Below are 27,128 nucleotides of genomic sequence, written 5' to 3' on the forward strand. Positions count from 1 at the left end.
TCTTAAACAGCAACTGGTTGGACTGGGTTCCACGCTTCGATTCAATTCATTAGACGTCAACTCATAAGGGAACATGTTGTACACCCATAGGCATTTTACATTCCCTGCATTGGGAAATAGTTAAAAGAGATCCTTCCAGTTAAACAACTGCTTACAATAGCCACAAGACGTTGCAGTGTCAAAGAAAACCAAAATCGTTTTAAGTTCCGTATTTATTTGAAAATAGACTAGAAAACAATTCATTTGGGATGATCGATGATCCCCCCCCCCCCCCCGCTATAGCCCTCCCAATTGTTTTTACACTGAAATGTAACAATGGTTCTCTTTTCCGTAAAACCCACTGTTGAAACATACATAAAAAAAACACTTTATAGTATCAACCTAAATCAAGGTTGAAAAGATCACCCTAAAAAGCATTAAACATCTATAAACTCACTCTAGATAAATACAAAAAACTAAGGAAAGCAGTGAAAGTGTTATATAGGTCACTGTTCTTTAAAACGGGTGAGGAAGGAGACAGACGTGAGGCATTCAGTGACTCAAACCAATGTGTTATTTAAAAACAAGTCCAAAAGATGTAAAGTACTGTACAACTAAATATACAAAAACACAGTAAGACCCATCGAGAGTGCAAGAGGTAGCCCTTCTTACCCCATAAAACCCCATTAAATCCACAGCAGTCTTAAAAACAATCCCCTACCCGGTTAGTTCCTCTTTAGAGTGAGAGTTTGATATCACAAATTGATTTAAATAAATCTGCATATAGACCTAAAAAGTCAATAAGTAAAAGTGTTTAAATATAGACATATTACATTGACAAAAAGCATCATGCATCTCTATAACATGCAAGGTAACATTATTCAAAACTCTATGTTGGATCTCCGACCACCAATGGGTAAACTTGACAGTTAAATGCATGAACCAATTTCAATCTGGTGATTTTCAAGGCAGTTTATATTTGCGGACACCAGAGCGTTCACTGGGGTGTGGAAGATCGGCATCAATGTGGGAACATCAGACTTGAAGGAAAAGATCCATAGTAGTCCTCATCTACTCCATGTTGACATTTCCTCTCTCCAATGGCAGACAGTCACCCTGGAATGATTCATCCATGCAGTCAAAACTCCCTTCACCTTTCCCGTCAGTGGAACGTTAGTATCTGCGTTCAGTAGTCTCATTGGGAATTCAGTCTATGATGAAGCCAAAATGACAGGAGGCTCTGCCAGGTCTACTCAACACCACAGATCCAAGTTCTTGGTGTTGGCAAAGCCTGGCTGATCGCGGATCTTCCAGTAGGTTCCGTTGCTCAGCCAGATATCATTCCCGGCCGCATCCAGTTCTTTCCTGAAGGAGGGAAGGGTATATTTACTTTCTAGTGTGAGGTAACCTTATAAAAAAAGGGGCATCAACAGATACTGTGCATGAACACAATATAATGTCAGTGGTCACCAACACAAGTCATGGAAAAGCTACAGGTGCAGGCTTTTATTCTAACCCTGCCCTAACACACCCGATTCAGCTAATCACAAAGACCCTGGATAAGCAGGGATGATGACCACTGCCTTGCTGTTTCTACAATAAAATTCTATTTGATTGCGTAAGGGACGGTTGGTGAGACTCACCTGAAGAAACGAGGCACGTGCTCCTCTCCCTTCTTGGCCAGCTCCTTTCGTCGGTCCCGCTGTTTCTGCTCTACTTCCTCCTTCTTACTGTCAGCCCCAGCTACATCTCCCTCCTCCAGGATCCTATGGGGAAAGAACAGTGGAGAGATACGACATTCAGCTGCACTCTGCATGACCGGATCAAAAAGGCGTTAACAGGGTCAATTGTGTGTACAGTACCATCGCACGCAGCCACATCGGCTGTGGCATCACATCAATGCACAACACAGCTCCCTGACATTTGAGGAAGTAGATGTCACTGAACGATATCACCCACATGACCCACTGTACAGGACCCAGAGTTTCTCTTAGTTAGATCCTGTTCAAGAAGTATTCCTAGCCCTACTTCCAATGCATTTGACAAATCTAAATGAAGTGCACACAGCTGAACATCCTCTACGTACGCATTACTGAGCAGGTTGGATGGTGGTCTCACCTCTGGTCTGGCCTGTAGCGGGTGTCTGAGGGAGGTAGGACCTTCTTGAGTTCAGGGGTCAGCTCATTGAGCTCCCTGGCGTAGCGACTGAAGCCGTAGTACTGGAAGTGGTCATCAGGCTGAGGGTCTGGGGATGGGAGAAATAGGGTACTGTGTGAGGCGATACATAGTGCTGGTACTATAGAGTGGATGACGGACTCACGGATTGAGGAAAACATCCATAAGATAGAATTCACTGAAATAGTGTGGATTAGGGAAAATATAATAGACACAATGGTGTGGATTACACCATTTTATAGGATAAACTATAATATCAAGATCGGATTAGAGATTAGGATTATCGTATATAGCAAATAATAGATTGTTCAGATAATAGCAGTACTCACTGGGCTTCCAGATGCACTTCGGGTTAGGCAGGGTGTCGCAGAAGATGCCCTCATGCCACAGCCCACCGAACCGGTGGACCACCTCTCCCGCTTGGTTCAGAACCTGGCCCTGCACCTCGTTCTTACTGGTCTCTGAGGTCCAGTAGCGGGACTGAGGGAGAGACGCAGGGAGAGAGAGAGGGGGCCGCGTCAATGGAGACTTGTTAGGTACCTCCATATGTAAAGCTTTGGAGATTTGACAAATTTCTAGACCCCATTCAGGCTGTTAACATTTTATTGTATTCATTATAGGTCCCATTGTGGGGTTATCCTTCAATTGAGCTTTATGTTCTGTGGTCACCGGGCAGGGGTCTCACCTTGACGAAGGAGATCTTGCAGGTGCACAGGTCACTCTTGGTGTTTCTGATGGTCACCTCGCCGTAGTGCTCCAGCCACCTCTGCTGACTCAGGACGTTGTGGACGCAGGTCACCACCTTGTTCCACTCGTAGTGATCCCCATATCTAGAGGGCAGAGGGAGACATGGGTTTAATGCAACTGGATGAAGACGTGCACTCTTCAAATTCATGACCACTTGAGCCGGTTTCAATACTATGAACATTTCATTGAATAAACACAGTAAATGATACTTTCAGGCTTGTTACAGCTCATTTGGCAAGCTAACGCCTTTTCAAATCTTCAATCAGCTCAATCAAAACACTGTCCCCGAGCTTCTACTTTGAACAACGGATCAAGACATTCAAAATGACGAAGTGAAAGTAGGGTTACGTTACCTCTTTTTTTGGGGTCGAATAATCATGATGGAATTTGCATAAACACTCACTTTGACAACTTGACATTCACTGGACCAGAGGAGATGATCTCCAAAGACTTTCCCCAGAACTTGTTCTTCCATTGCTGGTCTTGCCAGAAGGTGAAGTTCTCAGACTCTGCGTGCACGGCGGAGCAGGGTGGGTGGTGGCTGACCTGGGAACAGAAAGGAAAAACCTTAAATAACTGAATCTTCAGTGGAAGACACCCTGGATCAGTTAAGGGTTACTTGCCGTGCAGATGGAATCTAGGATGATTCTGGGTGAGGATTATTCAAGTCGTACCTGCTCAGCGACGTAGCGGAAGCCGCGCTCCTTGCGGTGGCTCTCGTAAGTCTCTCCCAGGACGGGGTTGAAGGGCTTGTAGCGGTTCCGCCAGGTAGCCCAGGCGTAGCCAGAGATGGAGAAAACGCCAATGTACAGCTTCATGAAAAATAAGGTATGGGAAAATGGATGAGTGAGATCGCACCCATCAAATGGCACCTGAAGAAAACTGCTACCACAAAATACTATAGTATTTTACATGCTAAATCTGCAATTCAAGTTGACCCCATTCATTGTTTGTGGATTTCACCGTTTCTCTTGCAATGGCTCTAATGCACAGACTCTACCCACACACATACTACACTGACACTCCAACACACACACGCTGCTGCTATTATGTTTATTATTGATCCTGATTGCCTAGTCACTTTTACCCCTACCTACATACTGTATTACCTCAACTACCTGGCACCCCTGCACATTGACTTGGTACTGGTACTCCTTGTATATAACCTTGTTATTGTGTTATCATTTTTTTATTTCTCTGCATTGTTGGGAATGGGCTCGGTAAAGTCTAAACCGGTTGTATTCGGCACGTGACCAATAGCATTTGATTTGAGAAAGCATAGACCTTTTTTTCAGATTTCAACTAAGCAAATCTACAAATCTAATTCACTTGAATCAGCACCAACGCTGGTATGGCAGCACAAACCTATACTTGAGCTGCTTCGTTTCAATGTCAGGCACACGTCGGGCCGCCTTACCATCCTTTCGAAGGGGTCCTCTGTGCGGTTGGCGATGTCCAGAAGCTCAGAGTACTCCAGCTCTTCGCTCACCCTCTGCAGCAGGTTCAGAGGTTCATTCAGGCCACAGGGCATGGACACACGTGACAGGTCCTTGCCAATGTTGTTGTACAGGATGGTCATGATGCCAATGTGGCTGTTGTCGACACAGTTGGCGGGCAGGACGGTGCGGCGGCCTGTGTTGGTGGGCACGGTGCTGACCATGTCCGGGGCTCTGGACACGCTGGTGCGGTAGTTCAGGGTGGAAGAGGCTGCCAGGGGGAGAGGGCATACAAAGGTTAGATGGAATTCTATACATTTCCTATTGAATCTCACATGTTTTTTTACAATTACGCCCAGCACTTAAGGCTTGAACATAAAAAAAAAAAATAGACATGATTCAGCCCTTAAAGAGAGAGTTCAAGATTTTCTCCCAGGGTCAGATAAACTTGTGGATACCCTTTTATGTCTGTGTTCAGTTTGAAGGAAGTTGCCAAATAGCGTTAGCACAATGCATGGAAGTCTATAGGAATAGCTAGCATGCTAGCTGTTCATGTTGACTTCGTCATTACACTAACATACCTCAATAGTTAGCATTGGCTGGCAAAACTACAGGTGACTGGCAGCCCTTGTGGTGTGGGGTGCATTTCCCTGGCATGGTTTGGGGCCACTCAACCCCTTAGAGGGCAAGGCCTGTTAATACACAGCCATTCTTAGTGATCACCTTCAACCTACGGTGAAGCATTTATATCCGGAGGGAAGTGGCCTCTTCCAGAATGGCAATAATGCCCCCATCCACAAGGCACGAGTGGTCACTGAATGGTTCGATGAGCATTAAAAACTATCCGTCTCAGTCACCAGATCTCAACCCAATTGAACAGCCTAGCTAACGTTAGCCGCCTAGCTAGAATTCGTAACATCCGTTTTGCAAATTCGTAACATATAATACAAATTGTAATTTGTAACATAAGAAATGGCCGATGGATTCCACAAATGAATACATACCATACGAAACATATGGAGTGTCTTGGATTTACATGACAGAATAATACGAAATGCTCTGAGACCAGGTTGAATTGAACACTTATGGTTGATTCTGGAGCGGCACTTAACAGCATTTTCTACCCCAATCGACAAAACACCAAATTAAATGATGGAATTTCTCGTGGAAGAATGGTGTCGCAACCCTCCAAGAGAGTTCCAAGGCTCATTGAAGTAGTTCTGCCGGCTCGTGGTGGCCCAGCGCCTTATTTAGAGCAATGTTGGCGTATCCTTTATTCTGCCGGCTCGTGGTGGCCCAGAGCCTTATTTAGAGCCATGTTGGCGTATCCTTTATTCTGCCGGCTCGTGGTGGCCCAGAGCCTTATTTAGAGCCATGTTGGCGTATCCTTTATTCTGCCGGCTCGTGGTGGCCCAGAGCCTTACTTAGAGCCATGTTGGCGTATCCTTTATTCTGCCGGCTCGTGGTGGCCCAGAGCCTTATTTAGAGCCATGTTGGCGTATCCTTTATTCTGCCGGCTCGTGGTGGCCCAGAGCCTTATTTAGAGCCATGTTGGCGTATCCTTTATTCTGCCGGCTCGTGGTGGCCCAGAGCCTTACTTAGAGCCATATTGGCGTATCCTTTATTCTGCCGGCTCGTGGTGGCCCAGAGCCTTATTTAGAGCCATGTTGGCGTATCCTTTATTCTGCCGGCTCGTGGTGGCCCAGAGCCTTATTTAGAGCCATGTTGGCGTATCCTTTATTTTGGCAGTTCATTTCATACTGGACGCAGAGACAAAAATGGTATCCACAAGATCTTAAGTAGATAAACAATAGACATTCTGTATGATTGAATGTATGCCAGAGTGCCAATGTCTCTTGTTTTAACTTGCACGGCAACCATTAGAGGACCACAATGGAAACAAATCTTTAGACTTGTGCATATAATCCTCAGCAATTTTTGGTACATTTATTTGTTGCCTTGTTTCTTTATGCATTTTAAAATTGTCAAAATCAAGGCTTCTTTGCCAAAACGCTGAACCATCCCTTTAAAATGTCTGAAGTCCCAAAGCTGTCAAGGAAAGGAGGATGGTGAAACAGGAAGAAAAATTAAGTAATGACAGTCACTCGATTTCTCCATCTCCCAAATTAGAGTTTGATGTTGGATTGAGGTGGAGGGTATGATGTTTAAAGAATGAAATATCTATACAGATTAGACAATGCGTTTGTTAAATTGTCACCAGTCCCACACAACCAAAGAGACACCTCAGGAGGACAAAGGAGGGAGAAGAAAGAGAGATGATAAAATCATGGTAATAAAATGAGTAGACTACTATAGGGCGTTTTCAGGGTCCAATCAGTATGCTTGCATGTACAACATTGAAAATGTACTGTCTTCAAATAAATTATGTGCATCAATGAATTAAATGATCCATATGGGACTTCCAATATGGCCGCAATTCACCACCACTCCACCGATACTTCAGTTTGACCAGTCCCAAAATACCTTTTGTTTGCGGTTGGTCCGGTGATACTGCCTCTGCAGGCAAAGTGGAAGCTATGTTCAGAAAACGTAATAAAAATACATTTGTACACAGATTACATATATACACACCCAATGTTGGTGTCAGCCGAGTTCATGAATATAACTACCTAGATAGAGCTTGGCGATATAGACACAAATCCACATCACATTAAAATGACTAAATGATCGCGGTAAATTGAAAAAGACAAGTTTACAATAATGTGCACCAGTTAATTTTTATATTACCCTTAAAACTACTCATTTGAAGGTTGTGGTCATTAATTGTCTTGTTAACAGCCCACATTCAACAGACATCTCATTTCAAACTACACATTCCTCTAGTAAAGGCTACTTCTTGTTAAAAATTGATATCAGTAAAACGTCCTCGATAAATGGTTGGTTCGGTCGGTAGTGATCATTTTCGGTTTATCATCCCAGCTGTACTAGATACTGCATATTGTTACTTATTTTTCAAAGACAAAAACTCAAACGGACCACGTAGACCGAACTGTATTCAAGGTATAATGGGACTGCTCAAACACAATATTATAGAACACATCCTTAGAGTGGCCGTTCTAGTCATTCTACTTCTAGGACCACAGCTGAACAGTGATATCCAAAGAGTGGCGGCTCACCATGGACCTCGTCTGGCTCAGAGTTACTGGTGGTGGTGATGTCACTCAGCCCGGACTCATCAGACTCATCTTCTCCGTTTTCAGAGGAGTTCTCACAGACGATGACATCTCTGGCGTCATAGTACTCGGCCATGGAGTCGGCCAGCGAGGGGGTGCGCTGCACCGAGCAACCCTTAGAGGGCGTCTTCTCAGCATTCTGGTGACCGAAGTAGGAAGAATAAGACTATAGTTAACAGGAAGCATACAAAATCAACGCTTTCAGATGGATAAAAGTGATGTCAATAATGTCTTACAAAAGAAAGTTAAGGAAGAAAATCCTGCTCACTTGATAGAGAATCCAATGCATACAGGCACAAACACAGATACAGGCAGACAGTACACAGCCAGACACACATTCAGAAACAAGTGGCAACCTGCCTCTTGCCGAGTGGGGGTTGGCGCCTGAATACACACCTGGTCCTGACGCACAGTGCTGTAGGACTCCTTGGAACCCCCCGTGGATCCAGAGGAAAGGGACAGGGAATGAACTTTGGTTTGGCAAGACTGCACCTCCAGCTGGATACACACAAACAGTGACTTGTTAGTATACTGTAGAGAATTGTATGAAAACCAAGCACAATATTAAGCTCATTTCCCCATTATCAAACTTGGCCCATATGCAGGTAAGTTGGACAAAATGTACAGTATGCACATTTGGTGGAAGATTTCCCTCAGAACTCTTTCAGCTTTGTCAGATCCATCCAGGACAAAACAATAGATGCAGCGTTCAACCAAAACAAACTATCCTAGTTCCATTTTCATAGTAATTAGTGAAGTTCAGAAACATCTAGTAACTCAGATCAAATAGATACGTTCGGGGGAGGTTTTAAGTTGTTTCACCAAGATAAATCTAATGTTTGAACAAGTGTCTTTACATTTGAAAAAGGCTTTTGTTTCATCCAGGCAGGCTCAAAACAGGAGAGCAGGGGAGGAATGGTTCTGCCCCTGATGGGCAGTACCGAGATGTCCCAGCCCCAAACAGCCCAAACCAGTTCTGGCTGGCTTCTCACACGCTTGAACAGCAGCACACTGAGACGGGACTATATTTTGTAAGGAGAGAGCAAAAGAAAGCGAGAGAATAGGTGTGGCCCATCGAAACGTCTGCTGTGTGTGTTTTAAAAACAGACACCACAGTGTTATTGACTAAATGTGAATAAAGCCTTTCTATTGGTCGCTAGATCTCTTCCTGTTCTTCTTGTTACTTCCGAAAAAACAAAACAAAGAAACGTAGGTCTCTCCTTTGGAGCCATAAACAATGGTTTATGTTCTTAGTGTGTAGCAGGAGGTTCCGTCTCATCGAGTGTACTGTATATGTGAGTGTGTGTCCGGGGCAGGCCTTTTACCTCAGACAGTGTGCTACACAGGGTGGCCAATTGATTGGAGGTGGAGGAGCGTAGGTCTGGACCGGTCCAAGCCTGTCGGACCCGCTCACGTTCCAGGGCGAGCACTTCGTGGATGGACTTGAGAGATGCATGAACTAAGAAGATTACGGCAGACAAATGTCATTTCCATTTGATTTCCCGTGTTCATCCACACCAACATAAGTCCCTGAGTAACTAAAGTAAGTCAATTACTACCAGATTGCAGTGGTCTACATTTTTTAATGTTGCAGAACCAGCCTCACTATAACCAGCTCTACACATGACTTTCCTATGAGGAACTTTATGAACACCCCATCGAATGAGCCCCAAAACCCTGTAACACCCCTCTCTTACCCCTTTGGGACAAAGCACAGATGTCCTGCTGGATCTTCTTGGCTTCGGGGGAGGTGATGAGGGGGTTGGAGAGCTGGGAGTACACGTAGTCTGGGATGGACGACACCGAGGCGGCCCCCACACTCAGGTGGTTGGACGATGTGCTCAAGTGGCTGGAGGTAAACTGAGGGAGGAGAGGGGGAAGGAGGGAGGAAAGTTGGGGGGGGGGGGGGGTTGATGTGTATAGAGAGCCATTTTGTGTGTGTCACTTTCGAGTGACGCACACACATGCTAGCGTCAAAATGGCCTGTAGCTGTATCAGAAAAGCTTTACATTGATGTCGGGACCTTGACAAACGCAACATTGAGTGATGACCATGAAAACAAAACTGATGGCTAGAATTTTGCTCAACAAGTACAATATTCTCCTGGCTTTATCTAGCTCCATCTTTTTGACATTTTTTATCTTGCCTGTTGCTAGCTCGCTAGATAACTAGTCCTCAGACGACATCTGCCATGTAATTAGATGGTCTTTTACAACATGTTTGTTAGCTTGCATGAGCTGCCTCTGAAGTTGGAAGTTGTCATTCACTTAACTGTAAACAAGCCCCTTTGGATGCCTAACTGTAAAACAAGCCCCTTTGTATGCCTAACTGTAAAACAAGCCCCTTTGGATGCCTAACTGTAAAACAAGCCCCTTTGGATGCCTAACTGTAAAACAAGCCCCTTTGGATGCCTAACTGTAAAACAAGCCCCTTTGGATGCCTAACTGTAAAACAAGCCCCTTTGGATGCCTAACTGTAAACAAGCCCCTTTGGATGCCTAACTGTAAAACAAGCCCCTTTGGATGCCTAACTGTAAAACAAGCCCCTTTGGATGCCTAACTGTAAAACAAGCCCCTTTGGATGCCTAACTGTAAAACAAGCCCCTTTGGATGCCTAACTGTAAAACAAGCCCCTTTGGATGCCTAACTGTAAAACAAGCCCCTTTGGATGCCTAACTGTAAAACAAGCCCCTTTGGATGCCTAACTGTAAAACAAGCCCCTTTGGATGCCTAACTGTAAAACAAGCCCCTTTGGGATGCCTAACTGCACGCGCAACGTTTCATGACGCGGCCAGGAACTTAGTTTATATATTGTATGTTAGTAGCCTTACTTCTTTTGTAGAATCTCTACAATTTCTATTGCTGAGTTTTTAACTTTTCTCGTCTTTAGAAAAACCCATCTCGTCAGCTTTAAATATACTAGGGTGCAACCATCAGATTATTTTTAATGCAATGTGTCAATGTGTTTGTACCGGTCCCTTAACCATACATGAAAATGGAGAGGGGACATGCGGGAACAGTGGGTGAAAGTAGAAGAGGAGGATTCTGAGACAGCCATGACACAAATGTCCAGAAAACGTTCTTATCCAATGACGAATGTCTTGTACAGTGTATCATAAGTATTCAACTCCTTCGAGGTCACATTTTCCTGTTACAAAGTGGGATTAAAATGGATGCAATTGTGCTCTCTTTTTTGTCAACAATCAACACAAGCATTAAACACTAATATACCTTGATGAGATAAGTCTTCACCCCCTTGAGTCATAACATGTTAGTAATACTTTTTTGGCAGAAATGACAGCTGTGAGTCTTCTTGGGTAAGTCTTATCAGAGCGTTGCACACCTGTATTATGCAATATTTGCCCATTATTCTTTTCAAAATTCAAGCTCTGTCAAGGTGTTGGGGATCATGGCTAGACAGCGATTTAAGTCTTGCCATAGATTTTCAAGCAGATTTAAGTCAACTAACTTGGCCACTCAGGAGCATTTACCATCTTCTTGGTGAGCAACTCCAGTGTAGATTTGGCCAAGGAAGGTGATTCCTCTCCCAGTGTCTGGAATAAAGCAGACTGAAGCATGTTTTCCTTCAAGCTATTGCCTGCGTTTATCTCCATCCAGTTTCATTTTGTCCTGAATCTCCCCAGTCTTTGTCAATGCCCATAACATGATGCAGCCACCACCAGGCTCGAAAATAAGAAGGCAGTTACTCAGTGATGTGTTGGATTTGATCCAAACATACAGCTTTGCATTTAAGCGAAAAAGTAGTCATTTTTCAGTTTTTTTTGTGGGTTTTTTTTTCCCACACTAGGATTACTTTAGTGTTTTGGAATATTTTTTATTCTGTATACTTATTTGTATTCATCTTTTCACTCTGTCATTTAGGCCCTCATTGTAGAGTCACTACAATGTTGATTCATCCTCAGTTCTCCCATCACAGCCATAGAACTCCATAGTCGTTTTAAATGGCCTCATGGTAACATCCCTGAGTAGTTTCCTTGCTGTCCTGCAGCTCAGTTCAGAAGGACGATTGTATCTTTGATGTGTCTAGGTGGTATAACGCATCATCCACAGCACAATTATTAACTTTACCACACAGAGTTATTCAATGTCCGATTTGATATCGTTACCCATCTACCAATCACTGCCATTCTTTATGAGGCGTTTGAAAAAGCTCCCTGGTCTTTGTAGTTGAATCTGTGCTTGAAATGCAATACTTGACTGAGGGACCTTAGAGGTTTTATGTATGGGGGGACAGAGGAAAGGTTAGTCATTAAAAAAATAAATCACCCCTATAACTCACACAGAGTGAGTCCATGTAACTTATGTGATTTGTTAAGCTACATTTACTCCTGAACTCATTTTGGCTTGCCTAAACAAATCATGTGAATATTTATTAAACTATATTTTAGTCATTACATTTTTGTCAATTTGGAAATTGTCTAATTGTATTTTTCACTGACAGAGTATTTTCTGTACATAAATTACTTTTTTTTTTATTATATCCATTTCAGTCCCACTTTGTAACAACAAAATGTGGAAAAACATACTTTTGATACCCACTGTATAGGACATGAGAACTTACCATGCCGCGGGTTTCGACTCCAGACAGGGTGCGAGAGTGACCAAATATCTTGTTTGTCGTCTTCCTCTCCTTCTTGGCCTTGGGGGTATTAAGGGTCAGATTCTGAAAGACAGGTAGAATATATACATGCTCAGACTAAAGAACAGCCAACCACTAAATGAATACTCCAATGTCACACTCACAGGTGTTCCATTCTTTCCAACCATAGAGAACATCTCATATACAGCACGTGCGGTTGTAGAGTAGTGGTTAGGGCGGTGACCTTACCTGCATGTTGATTCGTCGCTCTAGGTCACTGTTAGAGATTGGTTGCTGGTCACTCTCCAGCCAATTGAGCCTCTGGATGAGCTGGGCCAACTCAGTCAAGTCCAACTGAGAACGAGCTAGCTCTGTGGGGGTCAAGGGTCAGAGAAGATTATTGATAAAGCTTTGGAGTGAAAGCTTAGCTCTGAAAATAACTGGATATTCATTTCATGCTGAATTGTAAAATGATAGCCTTGATTCCCTAGCCTCACCATGGAAGTACCTTACCTTGGGAGCAGGTATCGGACTGGTGGGTCTGCTGGAGCCACGCTGCCACCTTGCCGTTGACCCCTGGGGCTGCTGTGGGCGGAACCTCCATCTCAGCCTGGTAGACCGAGGCAGTGCTGTCATAGTGAGGGTACTGGAACCACATGATTTGGGGACAGAGGAGGGAAAGAGAAAGAAGAGTAGTCAAGTGTCAGTCAAAGCCAATTTGTATAAAGTCCTCTTGTTCTATTCAGAATATACCTTCACCTATTTCGGTGTGACCAGAGCGTATTTGGTTGTAGCACTGCAAGTAGGAGACCACATTGCATCACACCCCTGTTTCTCTGTTCACTCACCATGCCTGGCATGGCAGCTTGGTTCCTCTGGGCTAGACTGGCCATGGCTGGCAACAACGTGCTGTTGCCCATGGTGAGGGCATGGAGGACTCCGTGGTGGACGCCCAAGGCCTCATTCTTTTTGAAGACACGATGGGCACACAGCTTGGTCAGCCATATGTAGAACAAGTCACTGTTCTTGGCCTAACAGGAGAGTGAATTTGACATGAATAATTACGTTAATTGGGAACAACACATGCTACTTCTTCTGGATAAGGAACAGGAAACTGTTGAGCGTGAAAAAAAAAATACATCAGCGCTGCAGTTCTTGACACAATCCGGTGTGCCTGGCACCCGTTCAAAGGCACTTAAATCTTTTGTCTTGTCCATTCACCATCAATGCCACACAATCCACGTCTCAAGGCTTAAAATGTTTTTTTTTTTCCTACCCATCTCCTCCCCTTCATCTACACTGATTGAAGTGGATTTAACAATTGACATCAATAAAAGATTAGAGCTTTCACCTGGTCAGTCTAGGTCATGGAAAGAGCATGTTCTTAGTATCTTGGGATACTCAGTGTACCTTGACGTGGTATAAATAGTCTCCACCATCCAGATCAATGCGATTGGACTTCTTGTTGATGGACATGACAGCGAGGCTAACGTCCAGGGAGCCGTGGAGTTTTCCTCTTTGGATCTGACCAGTGGAACATTAGAATGGATGAACACCCCCCCCACTGTATTGTCCAACGTGTATAAACAAGCATTACATAGCCTGTAACATTTACAATACGGCACTGACCGATTTCAGAATGATTGATATCGTGAGTTGAATTTGTGTTTTTGGAAATGTATTGTGAATACATACATCCTGCTGTGTCTTGGAGTACTTGAGGATCCCTTTTTCCAGCAGGAAGTACCTCTGAAAGGAGAGCGACAGAACCACATCAGACAGGGGTCTATTCATAAGTGCACACCAGTAGCAATGAGAACAGATTTATTTTTTTGAGAGAGATTTAGATTAGTTTGGGAAACCCTGGATTAGTCCCTTCCAGCCATTTACTTCCATTTGGCTACTAGTGAATCCACCCCAGGAAGTCAGGAGTGATGGTGAAACAGAACTAAACAGCAAAACTGTGCTTCAATTGGCTTTCAACTGTTCTTCAAATTGGCTTGCCAAGTATAGCCTTCACATTACCTTGTGCCAGCCATTCAAAGGGTACTTCCTCCTCTTCATCAGGAAGCCCTCACAGATACCAGGTATGCTCATGTCCAGCCCTGACCCGATCCCTGAAGCCATGTCCATGTGGTCTTCCAACACCTCCCAGTTCCTGGAGTTCTATGGGGGGGGGGGGGGGGGATACAGTTTATTAGTTTGGCTCCCAAGTGGCACAGCGGTCTAAGGCACAGCATCTCAGTGCTACTAGAGGCACCACTACAGACCCTGGTTCGATCCCGGGCTTTATCACAACCGGCCGTGATCGTGAGTCCCATAGGGCAGCACACAATTGGCCCAGCGTCGTCCGGGTTAGGGGAGGGTTTGGCCGGGGTAGGCCGTCATTGTAAAATAAGAATTTGTTCTTAACTGACTTGCCTAATTAAATAAAGGTTAAATAAAATAAAAATGTTGCATTGTCCATAAAGAACTTAATACTCACAAAGTGGGTTTCATCCATTCAGCCATCCATCCATAGAGATATTCATGATGGTTACATACATCATTGGTTGCATTATAGTGTAAAGAGGAGACACGTCATATACAAAAGCCAGGCACACCCCACTCGCACTTTTAATAAAAAGGAACGGCTCAGAAACTACCTGGCGGGAGTTGCGTGATGACCCAGCGCTGTCGTTCCGTGAGTGTCCGGCCTTGAATCCTCCAGAAGGAGACTTGTCCAGATTGCTCATCACTGATTGGCTGCTGTTGAGTGAGGGTGGGCACACCCGAGGGTCCATCATTATGATTGAATGAACAATGTCGCTAAAAGTAAGCTCTGCTTTTCGACAAGGTTCTCTCTCAGTGGAAACACAAATCTGTTGACACAAAAGGAACAGTAATGTGAGGAGACAAAAAAAAGTGACATTTTAACTGGTTTCACATTTAGCAGCTTCATACGCTTTTTAATGTCCCATTTTAAATGATGAGAAATCAGATAATAGACTTGAAGACGTCTTTTCTTGAACTTCAAGTGTCAGGAACACACTTCACGTGTGCTGCCCTGCTGCAGTGGGCCCTTGGATCATAAGTTCAGGAAAATGAGGAAGACAACTTACACATAATCCACCCCAACCCCCTCAACCTTATGGTTGGCTTGGCCTTATGAAAACCGTGGTGGACAAAGCAGTACTAGACAAGGTCCAGGAGTACTGACCAAAGAATAAGACAATGCATTATTCAAAATTAATCAGATTCTACTAGCAATTTTTAAATTGGTCAGCTCTTTTTTTTTAATTTCAGTCAAAACAATATTTTCCTGAAAAAGTTTAAATTAGACCTAATCTACAGCATGAGAGATTATCAAAAGTATCAAACAGATATAATTCCACAGTAAAAAAAAAAAAATTGGATCAATCTACTGATACTCCAGAGTTATCCTATTCCATGGAATAATGTCTTTAGAACCTTGATAGCATCCAACACCACAGTAACACACCAATGTTGAGATGTAAACACATACAGTGCCTTCGGGAAGTATTAACACCCCTTGAGATTTTTTCCAAATTGTTACCAGACTTATTCTAAAATAGATTAAATAAAACCGTTTAAATCAGCAATCTACACACAATAACAAAGCGAAAACAGGTTGACATTTTTACAAATGTATTAAAAACAGAAATACCTTATTTACATCACTATTCAGCCCCTTTGCTATGAGACACAAAATTGAGCTCCGGTGCATCATGTTTCCACAACTTAATTGGAGTCCATCTGTGGTAAATTCAATTGATTGGCCATGATTTGGAAAGGCACAAACCTGTCTATATAAAAGGTCCCACAGTTGACAGTGAATGTCAGAGCAAAAACCAAGCTATGAGGTCCGAGACAGGATTGTATCGAGGCACAGATCAGGGGAAGGTACAGTGGCCAGACGGAAGCCACTCCTCAGTAAACGGCACATGACAGACCGCTTGGAGTTTTACAAAAAGCACCTAGACTCTCAGACCATGAGAAACAAGATTCTCTGGTCTGATGAAACCAAGATTGAACTCTTTGGCCTGAATGCCAAGCGTCACATCTGGAGGAAACCTGGCACTATCCCTTCGGTGAAGCATGGTGGCGGCAGCATTATGCCGTGGGGATGTTTTTCAGCGGCAGGGACAGGGAGACTAGTCAGGATCGAGGGAAAGATGAAAACTTGCTCCAGAGCGCTCAGGACCTCAGACTGGGGCGAAGGTTCATCTTCCAACAGTACAACGACCCTAAGCACACAGCCAAGACAACAAAAATAGCTGTGCAGCGACACTCCCCATCCAACCTGACAGAGCTGGAGAAGATCTGCAGAGAAGAATGGGAGAAACTCCCCAAATACAGGAGTACCAAGCTTGTAGCGTCATACCCAAGACGACTCAAGGCTGTAATCGCTGCCAAAGGAGCTTCAACAAAGTCCATGCCAACAACAAATTCTGAACCTATACATCCATGCATTAATCATTTTATATTACTTAAAGTGTGTGGAAGAGGTGATTTTTATTTTTTATCAACAATGACAATCCACCTGAGTCTGACAACTTGGATGGAAAATTACTGAGGATGATAGCAGATGATATTGCCACTCCTATTTCCATCTCTTCAATGTAAACATACAGGAAAGTGTGCCCCCTCAGGCCTGGAGTGAAGCAAGTCATTCGATCAAACAGCCGACCAATCGGCATGTTAACAACCTTTAGTCAACTTTTGTAAAAAAAAAAATTTGACTAGATAAAACTTCCTCTCACTGTCAAATGAGTTTATTTTCAGCAAACATATGTTCAGACAAATATTTACACAACAAGATTAAACAACAGACACACTGAACAAGTTCCACAGACATGTGACTAACAGAAATTGAATAATGTGTCCCTGAACAAAGGTGGTGGTCAAAATCAAAAGTAACAGTCAGTATCTGGTGTGGCCACCAGCTGCATTAAGTACCACAGTGCAGCTCTTCCTCATGGACTGCGCCAGATTTGCCAGTTCTTGCTGTGCGATGTTACCCCACTCTCCACCAAGGCACCTACAAGTTCCCATGAAAATAAAGGAGAGCTGCACACTCTAGGAGCTCAGATTCAAAAATGTAATACCCAACGTTTCGACAGCCAAGCTGTCTTCATCAGGGTATAATCACAAACACTGCGGGATGACTCATTTATAGTGTCAAAAGACGCTATGTAATCATGGCCAAGAGTGGCCTAATATCATTGGTTAATTCTCAAATATTAAAATCGCATACAAAAAACAAATGGATAGCATACGATCATAGATTCATTTTAGACTACACAAGCTTACAAACAATTACAATGGCAAAGTCACAATAATCACAAGAATGGCTTCAGATCAAAGTCTACGTTGAGACCGAAGGGAGCAAGGGTCTTTAAGTTAAAGATCCAGGCAGCCTCTTGTTTTAACAATAAATTCTAAAAGGTCACACCCTCTACTAGGGAGGGTGACATGTTCAATGACAATATAACGCAGAGGCGAAATCGAGTGGCCTGCCTCCAAAAAGTGGGCCTCAACTGGGTAAGTCAAGTTTTTGCACCTAATGGTGACCCCACTCTCCACCAAGGCACCTACAAGTTCCCATGAAAATAAAGGAGAGCTGCACACTCTAGGAGCTCAGATGCAAAAATGTAAAAAATGTAATTTAAAAAAAAGATGCTCTGAGATACGTACTTTTAATTCGCGCTTTGTTTTACCCACAATTTTTACCAGGACAAATAACTGCCTTAGTGGAGCACGTAATAACACCTTTGATTGGGATCGATTTCCCTGTTTGTGGGTGTTTGAAGGATCTACATTCATAAGTGCCATTGCATTGAGCACAGCCATTACACTTGTAACTTTCATCCAGTAGGGGTGCAAATAGACATTGCTCAGGAATATCTTGGGGTGGTAAATCAGGGTGTATCAATTGGTCTGAGATTTCTGCCCCACGAGAATATGACAAAGGGAAGGTCTGAAAACACATTACAGAGACTATCATCGGATTTTAGAATGTGACAATGTTTGTGAAAGATTCCCTTAATTTGTTCAGAGCGCTTTGAATGGTGGGTAGTTAGAATGCAAGAATGTGTGGTTTTGCAAGACAGACCTTAAAAAAGGTAATGTCTCGTTTTGTTTTAAATTTTCTCAATGGCAAGATTAATCTGATCATTTTTGTACCCACTTTTGAACCTACAAGTTCCCAGACATTTCTGGGGGGGGGAATGGCCCTTGCCCTCACCCACCGATCCAACAGGTCCCAACGTGCTCAATGGGATTGAGATCCGGGCTCTTCGCTGGCCATGGCAGAACACTGACATTCCTGTCTTGCAGGAAATCACACACAGAACGAGAAGTATGGCTGGTGGCATTGTCATGCTGGAGGGTCATGTCAGGATGAGCCTGCAGGAAGGGTACCACATGAGGGAGGATGTCTTCCCTGTAACACACAGTGTTACGATTACCTACAATGACAACAAGCTCAGTCCGATGATGCTGTGACACACTGCACCAGACCATGACGGACTCTCCAACTCGATCCCACTCCATAGTACAGGCCTCGGTGTAACACTCATTCCTTCGACGATAAACGCGAATCCGACCATCACCCCATGTGAGACAAAACCGCAACTCGTCAGTGAAGAGCACTTTTTGCCAGTCCTGTCTGGTCCAGCGACGGTGGGTTTGTGCCCATAGATGTTGTTGCTGGTGATGTCTGTTGAGGACCTGCCTTACAACAGGCCTATCAGCCCTCATTCCAGCTTCTCTCAGCCTGTTGCGGACAGTCTGAGCTGTGATGGTGGGATTATGCATTCCTGGTGTAACTCGGGCAGCTGTTGTTGCCATCCTATACCTGTCCCGCAGGTGTGATGTTCGGATGTACCGATCCTGTGCAGGTGTTGTTACACGTGGTCTGCCACTGTGAGGACGATCAGCTGTCCGTCCTGTCTCCCGGTAGCGCTGTCTTAGGCGTCTCACAGTACGGACATTGCAATTTATTGCCCTGGCCACATCTGTAGTCCTCATGCCTCCTTGCAGCATGCCTAAGGCACGTTCATGCAGATGAGCAGGGACCCTGTACGTCTTTCTTTTGGTGTTTTTCAGAGTCAGTAGAAATGCCTCTTTAGTGTCCTAAGTTTTCATTACTGTGACCTTAATTGCCTACCATCTGTAAGCTGTTAGTGTCTTAACTTCTTTGGGACTGGGGGGCAGTATTGAGTAGCTTGGATGAATAAGGTGCCCAGAGTAAACTGCCTGCTACTCAGGCCCAAAAGCTAGAATATGCATATAATTAGTAGATTTTGATATAAAACACTCTGAAGTTTCTAAAACTGTTTGAATGATGTCTGTGAGTATAACATAACTCATATGGCAGGCAAAAACCTGAGAAAAATCCAACCAGGAAGTGGGAAATCTGAGGTTTGTATTTTTTTAAGTGATTGCCTATCCAATATACAGTGTCTATGGGGTCATATTGCACATCCTAAGGCTTCCACTAGATGTCAACAGTCTTTAGAACCTTGTTTCAGGCTTTTACTACGAAAAGGGAGCGAATAAGAGCAGTTTGAACCAGGGGTCTGGCAGAATTTCATGAGCTAAGTCACGTACGCGGCCATGAGAGCGAGCTCCGTTCCGTTTAATTTCTAAAGACAAAAGAATTGTCCGGTTGGAATATTATTGAAGATTTATGATAAAAACATCCTAAAGATTGATTATATACATCGTTTGACATGTTTCTACGAACCCTAATGGAACTGTTTGACTTTGAACTAAGTGCCTGCGCCCTGTGAATTTGGATTTGTGAACTAAACGCGCAAACAAAAAGGAGGTATTTGGACATAAATTGACTATCGAACAAAACAAACATTTATTGTAGAACTGGGATTCCTGGGAGTGCATTCCGATGAAGATCAAAGTGAATATTTATAACGCTATTTGAGTTTTGTGACACCTCTCCTTGATTGAAAAATGGCTGTAGGTTTTTCTGTGGCTAGGCGCTGACCTAACATAACTGCATGGTGTGCTTTTTACCGTAAAACTTTTGAAATCTGCCACAGCGGTTGCATTAAGGATATAATTATCGTTAATTGTGTGTTTACACTTGTATCTTTCATCAATGTTTATGATGAGTATTTCTGTAATTTGATGTGGCTCTCTGCACTTTCACCGGGTGTTTGTTTGAGACAATGCATTTTTGAACATAGTGCAACAATTTCAAATTAGGTTTTTGGACATAAAGATGAACTTTATCGAACAAAACACATTTGTCTAACATGGAGTCCTGGGAGTGCCATCCGGTGAAGATCAAAGGTTAGTGATTAATTTTAACGGTATTTCTATATTTTGTGACACAGCCATTTTCCAAAGAAGGAGAGGTATGTTTTTCTGTGGCTAGACGCTGACCTAACATAACCGTAAAGCCTTTTTGAAATCAGACACTGTGGCTGGATTAACGAGAAGTTCATCTTTAAAATGGTGTATAATACTTGTATGTTTGAGGAATTTTAATTAGTAGATTTCTGGTTTGAATTTGGCGCCCTGCAATTTCACTGGCTGTTGGCGAAGTGGGACACTACCGTCCCAAATATCCCAGAGAAGTTAACAACCGTTCCACAGGTGCATATTCATAGTTCTTTGAACAAGCATGAGAAACAGTGTTTAAACCCTTTACAATGAAGATCTGTGAAGTTATTTGGATTTTTAAGAATTATCTTTGAAAGACAGGGTCCTAAAAAAGGGACGTTTCTTCTTTTGCTGAGTTTTACAGTAAACAAATTCACAGATTTTCATGGCGCTTATAGGGAAGGGCATTCAAGATGTACAGACAGCACTTACACAGATTACGGACGATTGTCTTAGAGACATTTATAAAAAGATTGTGGGAGCTGTTTTCTTAGTTCAGTTTTTGACATTATCATTAAAGAACACAATGGAAGCCTCTCCAACATAATCCAGGTAGAGTCAGGCATTCACCAGGGCAGCTGTCTAGGCTGTATTTTTTTCAATCTTTACTAATGACCCGCGACTGGCTCTGAGTAAAGCCTGTGTGTATGTATGCTGATGACTCAATACTACACACATCAGCTACCACATCAAGTAAAATAACTGCAACACTTAAAGAGCTTTAGTCAGTTTCAGAATGGGTGGCAAGAAATAAGTCCTAAATATTTAAACTGAAAGCATTGTATTTGGGACGAATCATTCACTAAAACAAAATTACAATTGGTCCAGAACCGGGCAGCACAACTGGCCCTTAAATGTACACAAGAGCTAAAATTAGTGTCAATCTGTCCTGGCTCAAAGTCACATGTGTGAGAAGTATTGACATGTTGAATGCCACATGTCTGTTTAAACTACTAGCACACAGTTCAGACACCCATGCATACCATACAAGACATACCACCAGAGGTCTCTTCACAGTCCCCAAGTCCATAACAGACTATGGGGAGGTGACACATGACTACATGGAACTCTGTTCCACATCAAGTGAAAACTGATCAAAATACAACTGATTAAAGAGCCGGGACTGAAGAGGCACAGACACACACACACACACATGATAACATGCATACTATACCAGCATATCCCAAACTCTATCCTCGGGACCCCAAGGGGTGCATGTTTTGGTTTATGCCCAAGTACTACACAGCTGATTCAAATGATCAAAGCTTGATAAGTTGATTATTTAAAAATCAGCTGTGTCGTGCTAGGGCAAAAAAACATGAACCCCTTGCAATGTGTTGTGAAATGTAATGTTTTTAATTGTGTAGAACTGCCTTAATTTTGCTGGACCCCAGGAAGAGTAGCTGCTGCCTGGGCTTGCAAGTGGCGCAGCGGTCTAAGGCACTGCATCTTAGTGCCAGAGGCGTCACTACAGACCCTGGTTCGATTCCAGTCTGTATCACAACCGGCCGTGATTGGGAGTCCCATAAGGCGGTGCACAATTGGCCCAGCATCTTCCGGGATAGGGTCATTGTAAATAAGAATTTGTTCAACTGACTTATGTTAAATAAAATAAATGGGGATCCATGATAAATACAGATGTATCAAGTCTGGTAAGACTTCTGCCATTCTTCTGCATTGGAGTTTGGTTATAATTGTATTGTCGCAATTTATTAAAATCTGCAATCTGGAGGGGACTCCAGATTTTCCTGGTTTTAATATAACGGAAATAACTGTTTGATACATGGAACTCGGAAGCACTGAATTGAGCGATTGATGTTGTCATTTGAGTAAAATAGGGGGCTACTTTCCATTTTTAGTGATTCTTTTTTTATCTGCTGATAGTTGCTTCAGGGTTAGAGTCCATGAAGGATATAGGTTCAGTCCAACTTATTTAATGCGGATTTATAAAGACTTTCATAGTAGCTTTTAAAATGGTTATTTATAGCATTGTCTCTATTTTTAGCATTCGTATCCTTATCTTTTCAAATTATAACTGGTCTGGCGTGTATTCTTTTCGTGAGCGCTACGAGGTGTTTACCAGGTTTATTTACCATTAAATAGTATGCTTTGAGTTTAACCTGTAGTTGTTGGCGCTCTTCAAAAGTAAAAGATCATATTCCTGCTTAAATTCTGATGAACAGCCAATAACATGGCAAAATTGAGCTTCTGATGTGATCAGAGCAAAAAAACGGCCTATAGGAAAGTAAAGAATCAATGACAGTATTGTTGTTTCTAACTGAGGTATGTTACAATTAGTGTCCTGTTTGCACATCAGTTCAAAAGAGTGGAGTGACCTTCCAGGAACTGTGTGTGGGAGAGCAAGCTTTGCTCAAACAGCCCACGCAACAGAAAGACATTACAGACAAAGAGGTAATCAGAGGATTGGATGAAATATTCTGCTAAGCCATGCATGCTTATGATTGGACAAAACAGATGAAAAGGAGCTTCATGTCAAATTGTGAAACATTAGTTTCACGTGGAATTCTCCTTTCATTACATTTGTCAACTAAAATGAAAAGTCATTTATAATAGGATTTTTCCAGGGCTTCTCGTCTTGTCATCATCATTATTTTGTCAAGAAAAATAGGTTGTTGACGAGTAAATTACATGGTAGTTATTGCTGGCAAAATTGACTGAGGGGGCATCATCAGAGTACAAAAAAAACAGAAAAACTCCAATATCCCGCAGATTACATTTAGCCGAGGAGGCCATTTTGATTACAGTTTCTCCATCAACTGGTGGCAAACAAAAACAACTTTCTAGGTAATTGACTGTATTTTCTCATTTCTACAGGGAGTAATACGAGTTGCTGTTGCTGATTATTTACAATATGTCATGAACAATGTAGTACATACTGTAGTCAACTGAAACTAAACTCACTTGGGTGGCTTTGAAATCATTTTAAAATATACTAAAATACAGCCATCAAACAATGGCATTCCTGAATCTCACAGACCAAATGACTTGAGGCTTATGCCGTCATGATACATGGTCAGCTTTATGCTAAGTCGGGACGAAGAAGAATGTTACAGGGACTGACACACACAATAACGATGTGGAATATGTCGTTCAACCAGATAACAAGGATACAAACAGACTTCTTTTGAGTAAGAGGGCAACTATGTTTCTCAGGCCTTTTAAAAAACACGCGGACTGAAAGTGTGGTGACGTTTGGGGAAAAAAAAACAGAGCTTCCTGTCAGCATTGATAAAGGGCTCTTGATAGCCGCATCTCTTATGGTTTGAATTAGAGAACTTATAACTATTGACACATACCTGACACCAACAAAACATGAGCCTGTTCTGGATGCTTGATTAATTTGGATCTGGATCAAATGTTCTGAACAGCTGTGTACAGTAACACAACCATAGCAACTGCCGAGTTACTCCTAACAACCAAGAGTAAAACGTCTACAAACAACCCCGCTGCTGTAGCTTACTCCTGATGCAGTCCAGAGTAGCAATCACAACATCGGAGTCTTGGTTGGAAGAGGAACGCCTAATAATCAGAATGACCTTTGAAGCAGATCACGGGAACACCAAGGAGAAAACTGCCAGAAGAGATAAAGAAAGTCACGAGAGAGAGAGAGAGAGAGAGAAAGACAGCATCAGGTGCCGGAGGCATAGGGTGATCAAACAGGTTCCTGTGCTCCAGGAATGTGCCTGAGCTGCATCAACACACAGGGCCCCTTACAGCCGCAATGACACTGCTGCTGCTACTGGGACACCTGGGATGTTCCACCTTCTAGACTAGGTTCAAGGTTTAGAAATACAACATGAGGCATACAATGAAAGTGTCGTGGGGTAAGGAGGATGCTTTTTGATGGGATTGCCAACATAAGCTTTGGCGGCACTGCAAGTTCCAAGCCTGTTCCAAGAGAATTCCAACATGGCTGACATTGTGCAGGACTGTATCTATGGCTGTGGGACATACTTGTACCGTAGCATTGGTCAAATCACATTTGATGGGCCCACATGCATACCATAGCCACTCCCTTGTCCACAACTTGGGTTTATCAGAACCAGAATCAGGGGTAGACACACGGTGCAACCTTCAGTAAGGCCGGGATACAACATTCCTAAATGCTCACCCTGGATGGCCATCTGTAAAGCATTATATAAACCATAGGCATTCAGCATTACCCATATATGTTCTGATGGAAGTATGGACTGTCACCTTAATCACCAACTAGGCCATTAACTGTGTGACTGACAACCTTCCTCATCAAAATAGCTAAATATACACTAAAGAGACAGAAATGTGTTTATAGCCAACTTGTTCATATTTCTAAAAGCAAATTTGAGCGCAATACAAATGTTACCATTTTACCTTAGAATGTTACCAAGACTAGGACATGGGCAATGGAAGTTCAAGTCCTAAATCAGTTGAGGCCAGAGAGTAACTGGATGCATATATTTCTACAAAGATGGTAAGCAGAAGACACACGAGTGAAACGCAGAGATGGAGAGTTGAAAATAAACGGCATTTGATAGCCTCATTTTCACTGCATCTCAGAAGTCTGTGAGAATAAGCAACAATGTTATAGCATGAACAAGAAACGTATCACTAGATCCTCCCTGTATCCCACGCGTTGATTAAAAACTAGTTTGGCACCTGGATTTGAGCACATTCGTGTGAACACACAAGCGCTTCAAAGCCATAGATAGCTAATAATGTTACGACAACGGGGCCAATTGTTGCTCAGAAAAGGTAGGCCTAATTACAGTACTGTTGTGGCTTCAGAAAATGTTTGCTAAAATGTTGAGAACGCTTGAAAAGGCCAGCCAGGTCACCCGTGATACAAGTCAATAGTCGATGTCCATCCATGTCTGAGGACATCGGGAAGTCACGTGGAAACCAGCCACTAGGGGCAACGGTGAGCATTGTGGATCGCGGATGGGCATCTTTCTCCGATTCTTAAGGTTGCAACGAACTCGAACTCAGCAACAGGAAGATGTGTGATTTTTGTTTTAAACCCATCCCCAATCTTAAACATTAGGAGTTTATGCCTAAACTTAACCGTAAACACTTCGAAATGTGACGTTTGCTAAAACTTCCAAATTAGATGTTTTAAGAAACATGGATTAACGTCTAATTATGATGTGGGACTGTGAGAGCTAATTGCAGCACTCACTTACATCTCCTATGGTGGCACAGTTGAAGTTCAAGATGTCCAATCTCCAACAAATTATGAGTTGTTTTACTTAAAACAGGCCTAAGCAAAGTAAACAAAAACACTCGAAATTCGATCCGTAATTGATCAAACATAGCCTACCGCAATATCAAACGCAATGGAAGCAAAACAAACAATTACTAATAATTCTCTAAATCAAACATTCGTTTCAACCAATTAAATGCACTTGCATTATGTTCATTTATTCCCTATTGTCAATTAAATTAGAACGAAACACTAACCTGAAACCCGTGGATAACCCAGGGACGTGGCCAGCGTGAAAGAAGACTGACTTTTTTTTTGCTTCCTCCCCATTTGTCATATCGTAGCACTACGTCACTCCGTCGTCGAAATCCGAGTGTCCCAGGTGAGAAAGGTGTGCCCAATCCATATGCCTCGTTCAAAACAACTGTGAACTCGGAAATGTCCAACTTCAGGGTATTCAAGACAACTGGGACTCGGGGAAAAATTAACTCCGACTGGGAAAAATCCAACTCGGAATTCCAAGACGGAATTCCAAAACTTCCCAGTTGCCAAAACACGCACTAGTTATAAACCCTTAACTCTCCAAATTCCTGACGCATCAGAGAAAGATAACATGAATTTAACAGGTCATTTTTACATCAATGTTGTGACACATGATTTGATTGACTTTGCACGAATTAGTCAGTACAATTAGCCAATTATTCGGCTATTGGTTTATTCATTTTAAGAATTGTATGTTATATTCACTAGTAATATATTTGACATGACAATATTGTTTACCAGAGTATACCTAATAAACCACATGTTTACAAAATGAAGTCACACACAGAATAGTATTTTTTTTATTTTGTAAAAAGATAGCATTTGTTTGGTGTTGTTTTGGGGGGAAAATAAAACACCTAACTTTTCCTCATAAACAAAAAGACACTCCAATGTGTTATTATTATTACATCACATCCATATATACATGCAAGATAGGCAGTGACTCTTCACATAGTAAACTGCCATCTCTCTCTCAAGTGCTACAGGGTTGTGAACCAGCTTATGTGGTGGGCAGGAGAAATCTAGTGATAGTTAGACACAAGATGCACTGTTAATAGGATGCCTGGGCCTTGCTAAACCGGTATGACCAACACCTCAAGCATAAGCCCATGCCACTGCCACAAAGCATAGGGCCTAGAATGGGCCAATGAGAGTTGCCCTAGCAATGTGAAGAAATGTAAGGTATTCTCTCCCTCAGCTGTTGACAGTCGTATCAGAGGATGTGCATCTCAACTTAGGTACATTCATGTATGCAGTGCTGCTGAGTATGTGGTCACATGTGTCAGCTACATTTGAGTAATTTAGCAGACACTCTTATCCAGAGCAACTTACAATAGTGAGTGCAAG

At 42.8% G+C, this 27,128-nt stretch overlaps 1 protein-coding gene across 3 annotated transcripts; it reads right to left on the minus strand.

The window, feature by feature from the left end:
• Positions 1 to 197: 197 nt before the first annotated feature.
• On the minus strand, positions 198 to 26,229 carry LOC110538081 (oxysterol-binding protein-related protein 7). 3 transcript variants are annotated; one of them, XM_090193147.1, is made up of 22 exons: positions 25,997 to 26,229; positions 14,776 to 14,991; positions 14,156 to 14,296; positions 13,826 to 13,879; positions 13,541 to 13,654; positions 12,979 to 13,161; positions 12,644 to 12,776; positions 12,380 to 12,501; positions 12,113 to 12,214; positions 9,229 to 9,391; positions 8,857 to 8,990; positions 7,928 to 8,029; positions 7,475 to 7,670; positions 6,822 to 6,854; positions 4,319 to 4,608; positions 3,576 to 3,713; positions 3,305 to 3,447; positions 2,840 to 2,984; positions 2,484 to 2,634; positions 2,098 to 2,224; positions 1,623 to 1,745; positions 198 to 1,344 (listed from the first exon to the last, which is right to left on the minus strand). In XM_090193147.1, exons 2-22 carry the CDS (start codon positions 14,914 to 14,916, stop codon positions 1,233 to 1,235), a joined length of 2,847 nt encoding a protein of 948 aa, XP_090049273.1. In that variant the 5' UTR covers positions 14,917 to 14,991; positions 25,997 to 26,229; the 3' UTR covers positions 198 to 1,232. The 3 variants fall into 3 exon arrangements, with proteins under 3 accessions (XP_090049273.1, XP_036794011.2, XP_036794014.2); XM_036938116.2 differs by having other exon boundaries at positions 6,822 to 6,872; positions 25,997 to 26,162; XM_036938119.2 differs by lacking the exon at positions 6,822 to 6,854 and having other exon boundaries at positions 25,997 to 26,161.
• Positions 26,230 to 27,128: the final 899 nt, after the last annotated feature.

Source organism: Oncorhynchus mykiss, chromosome 12, assembly GCF_057628025.1.
Source record: "Oncorhynchus mykiss isolate SJ-2025 chromosome 12, ASM5762802v1, whole genome shotgun sequence".
In the NCBI taxonomy this organism is placed as follows: domain Eukaryota; kingdom Metazoa; phylum Chordata; class Actinopteri; order Salmoniformes; family Salmonidae; genus Oncorhynchus; species Oncorhynchus mykiss.

Excerpts from the sequence above, each read along its gene's own strand:
- LOC110538081 (XM_036938116.2), bottom strand. The coding sequence starts at position 14,916 with ATGATGGACCCTCGGGTGTGCCCACCCTCACTCAACAGCAGCCAATCA. Across the intron at positions 13,162-13,540 it reads ACTATTTATACCACGTCAAG|GCCAAGAACAGTGACTTGTT; the intron begins GTACACTGAGTA and ends CTCTCCTGTTAG. Across the intron at positions 12,502-12,643 it reads GTCCGATACCTGCTCCCAAG|AGCTAGCTCGTTCTCAGTTG; the intron begins GTAAGGTACTTC and ends TGACCCCCACAG.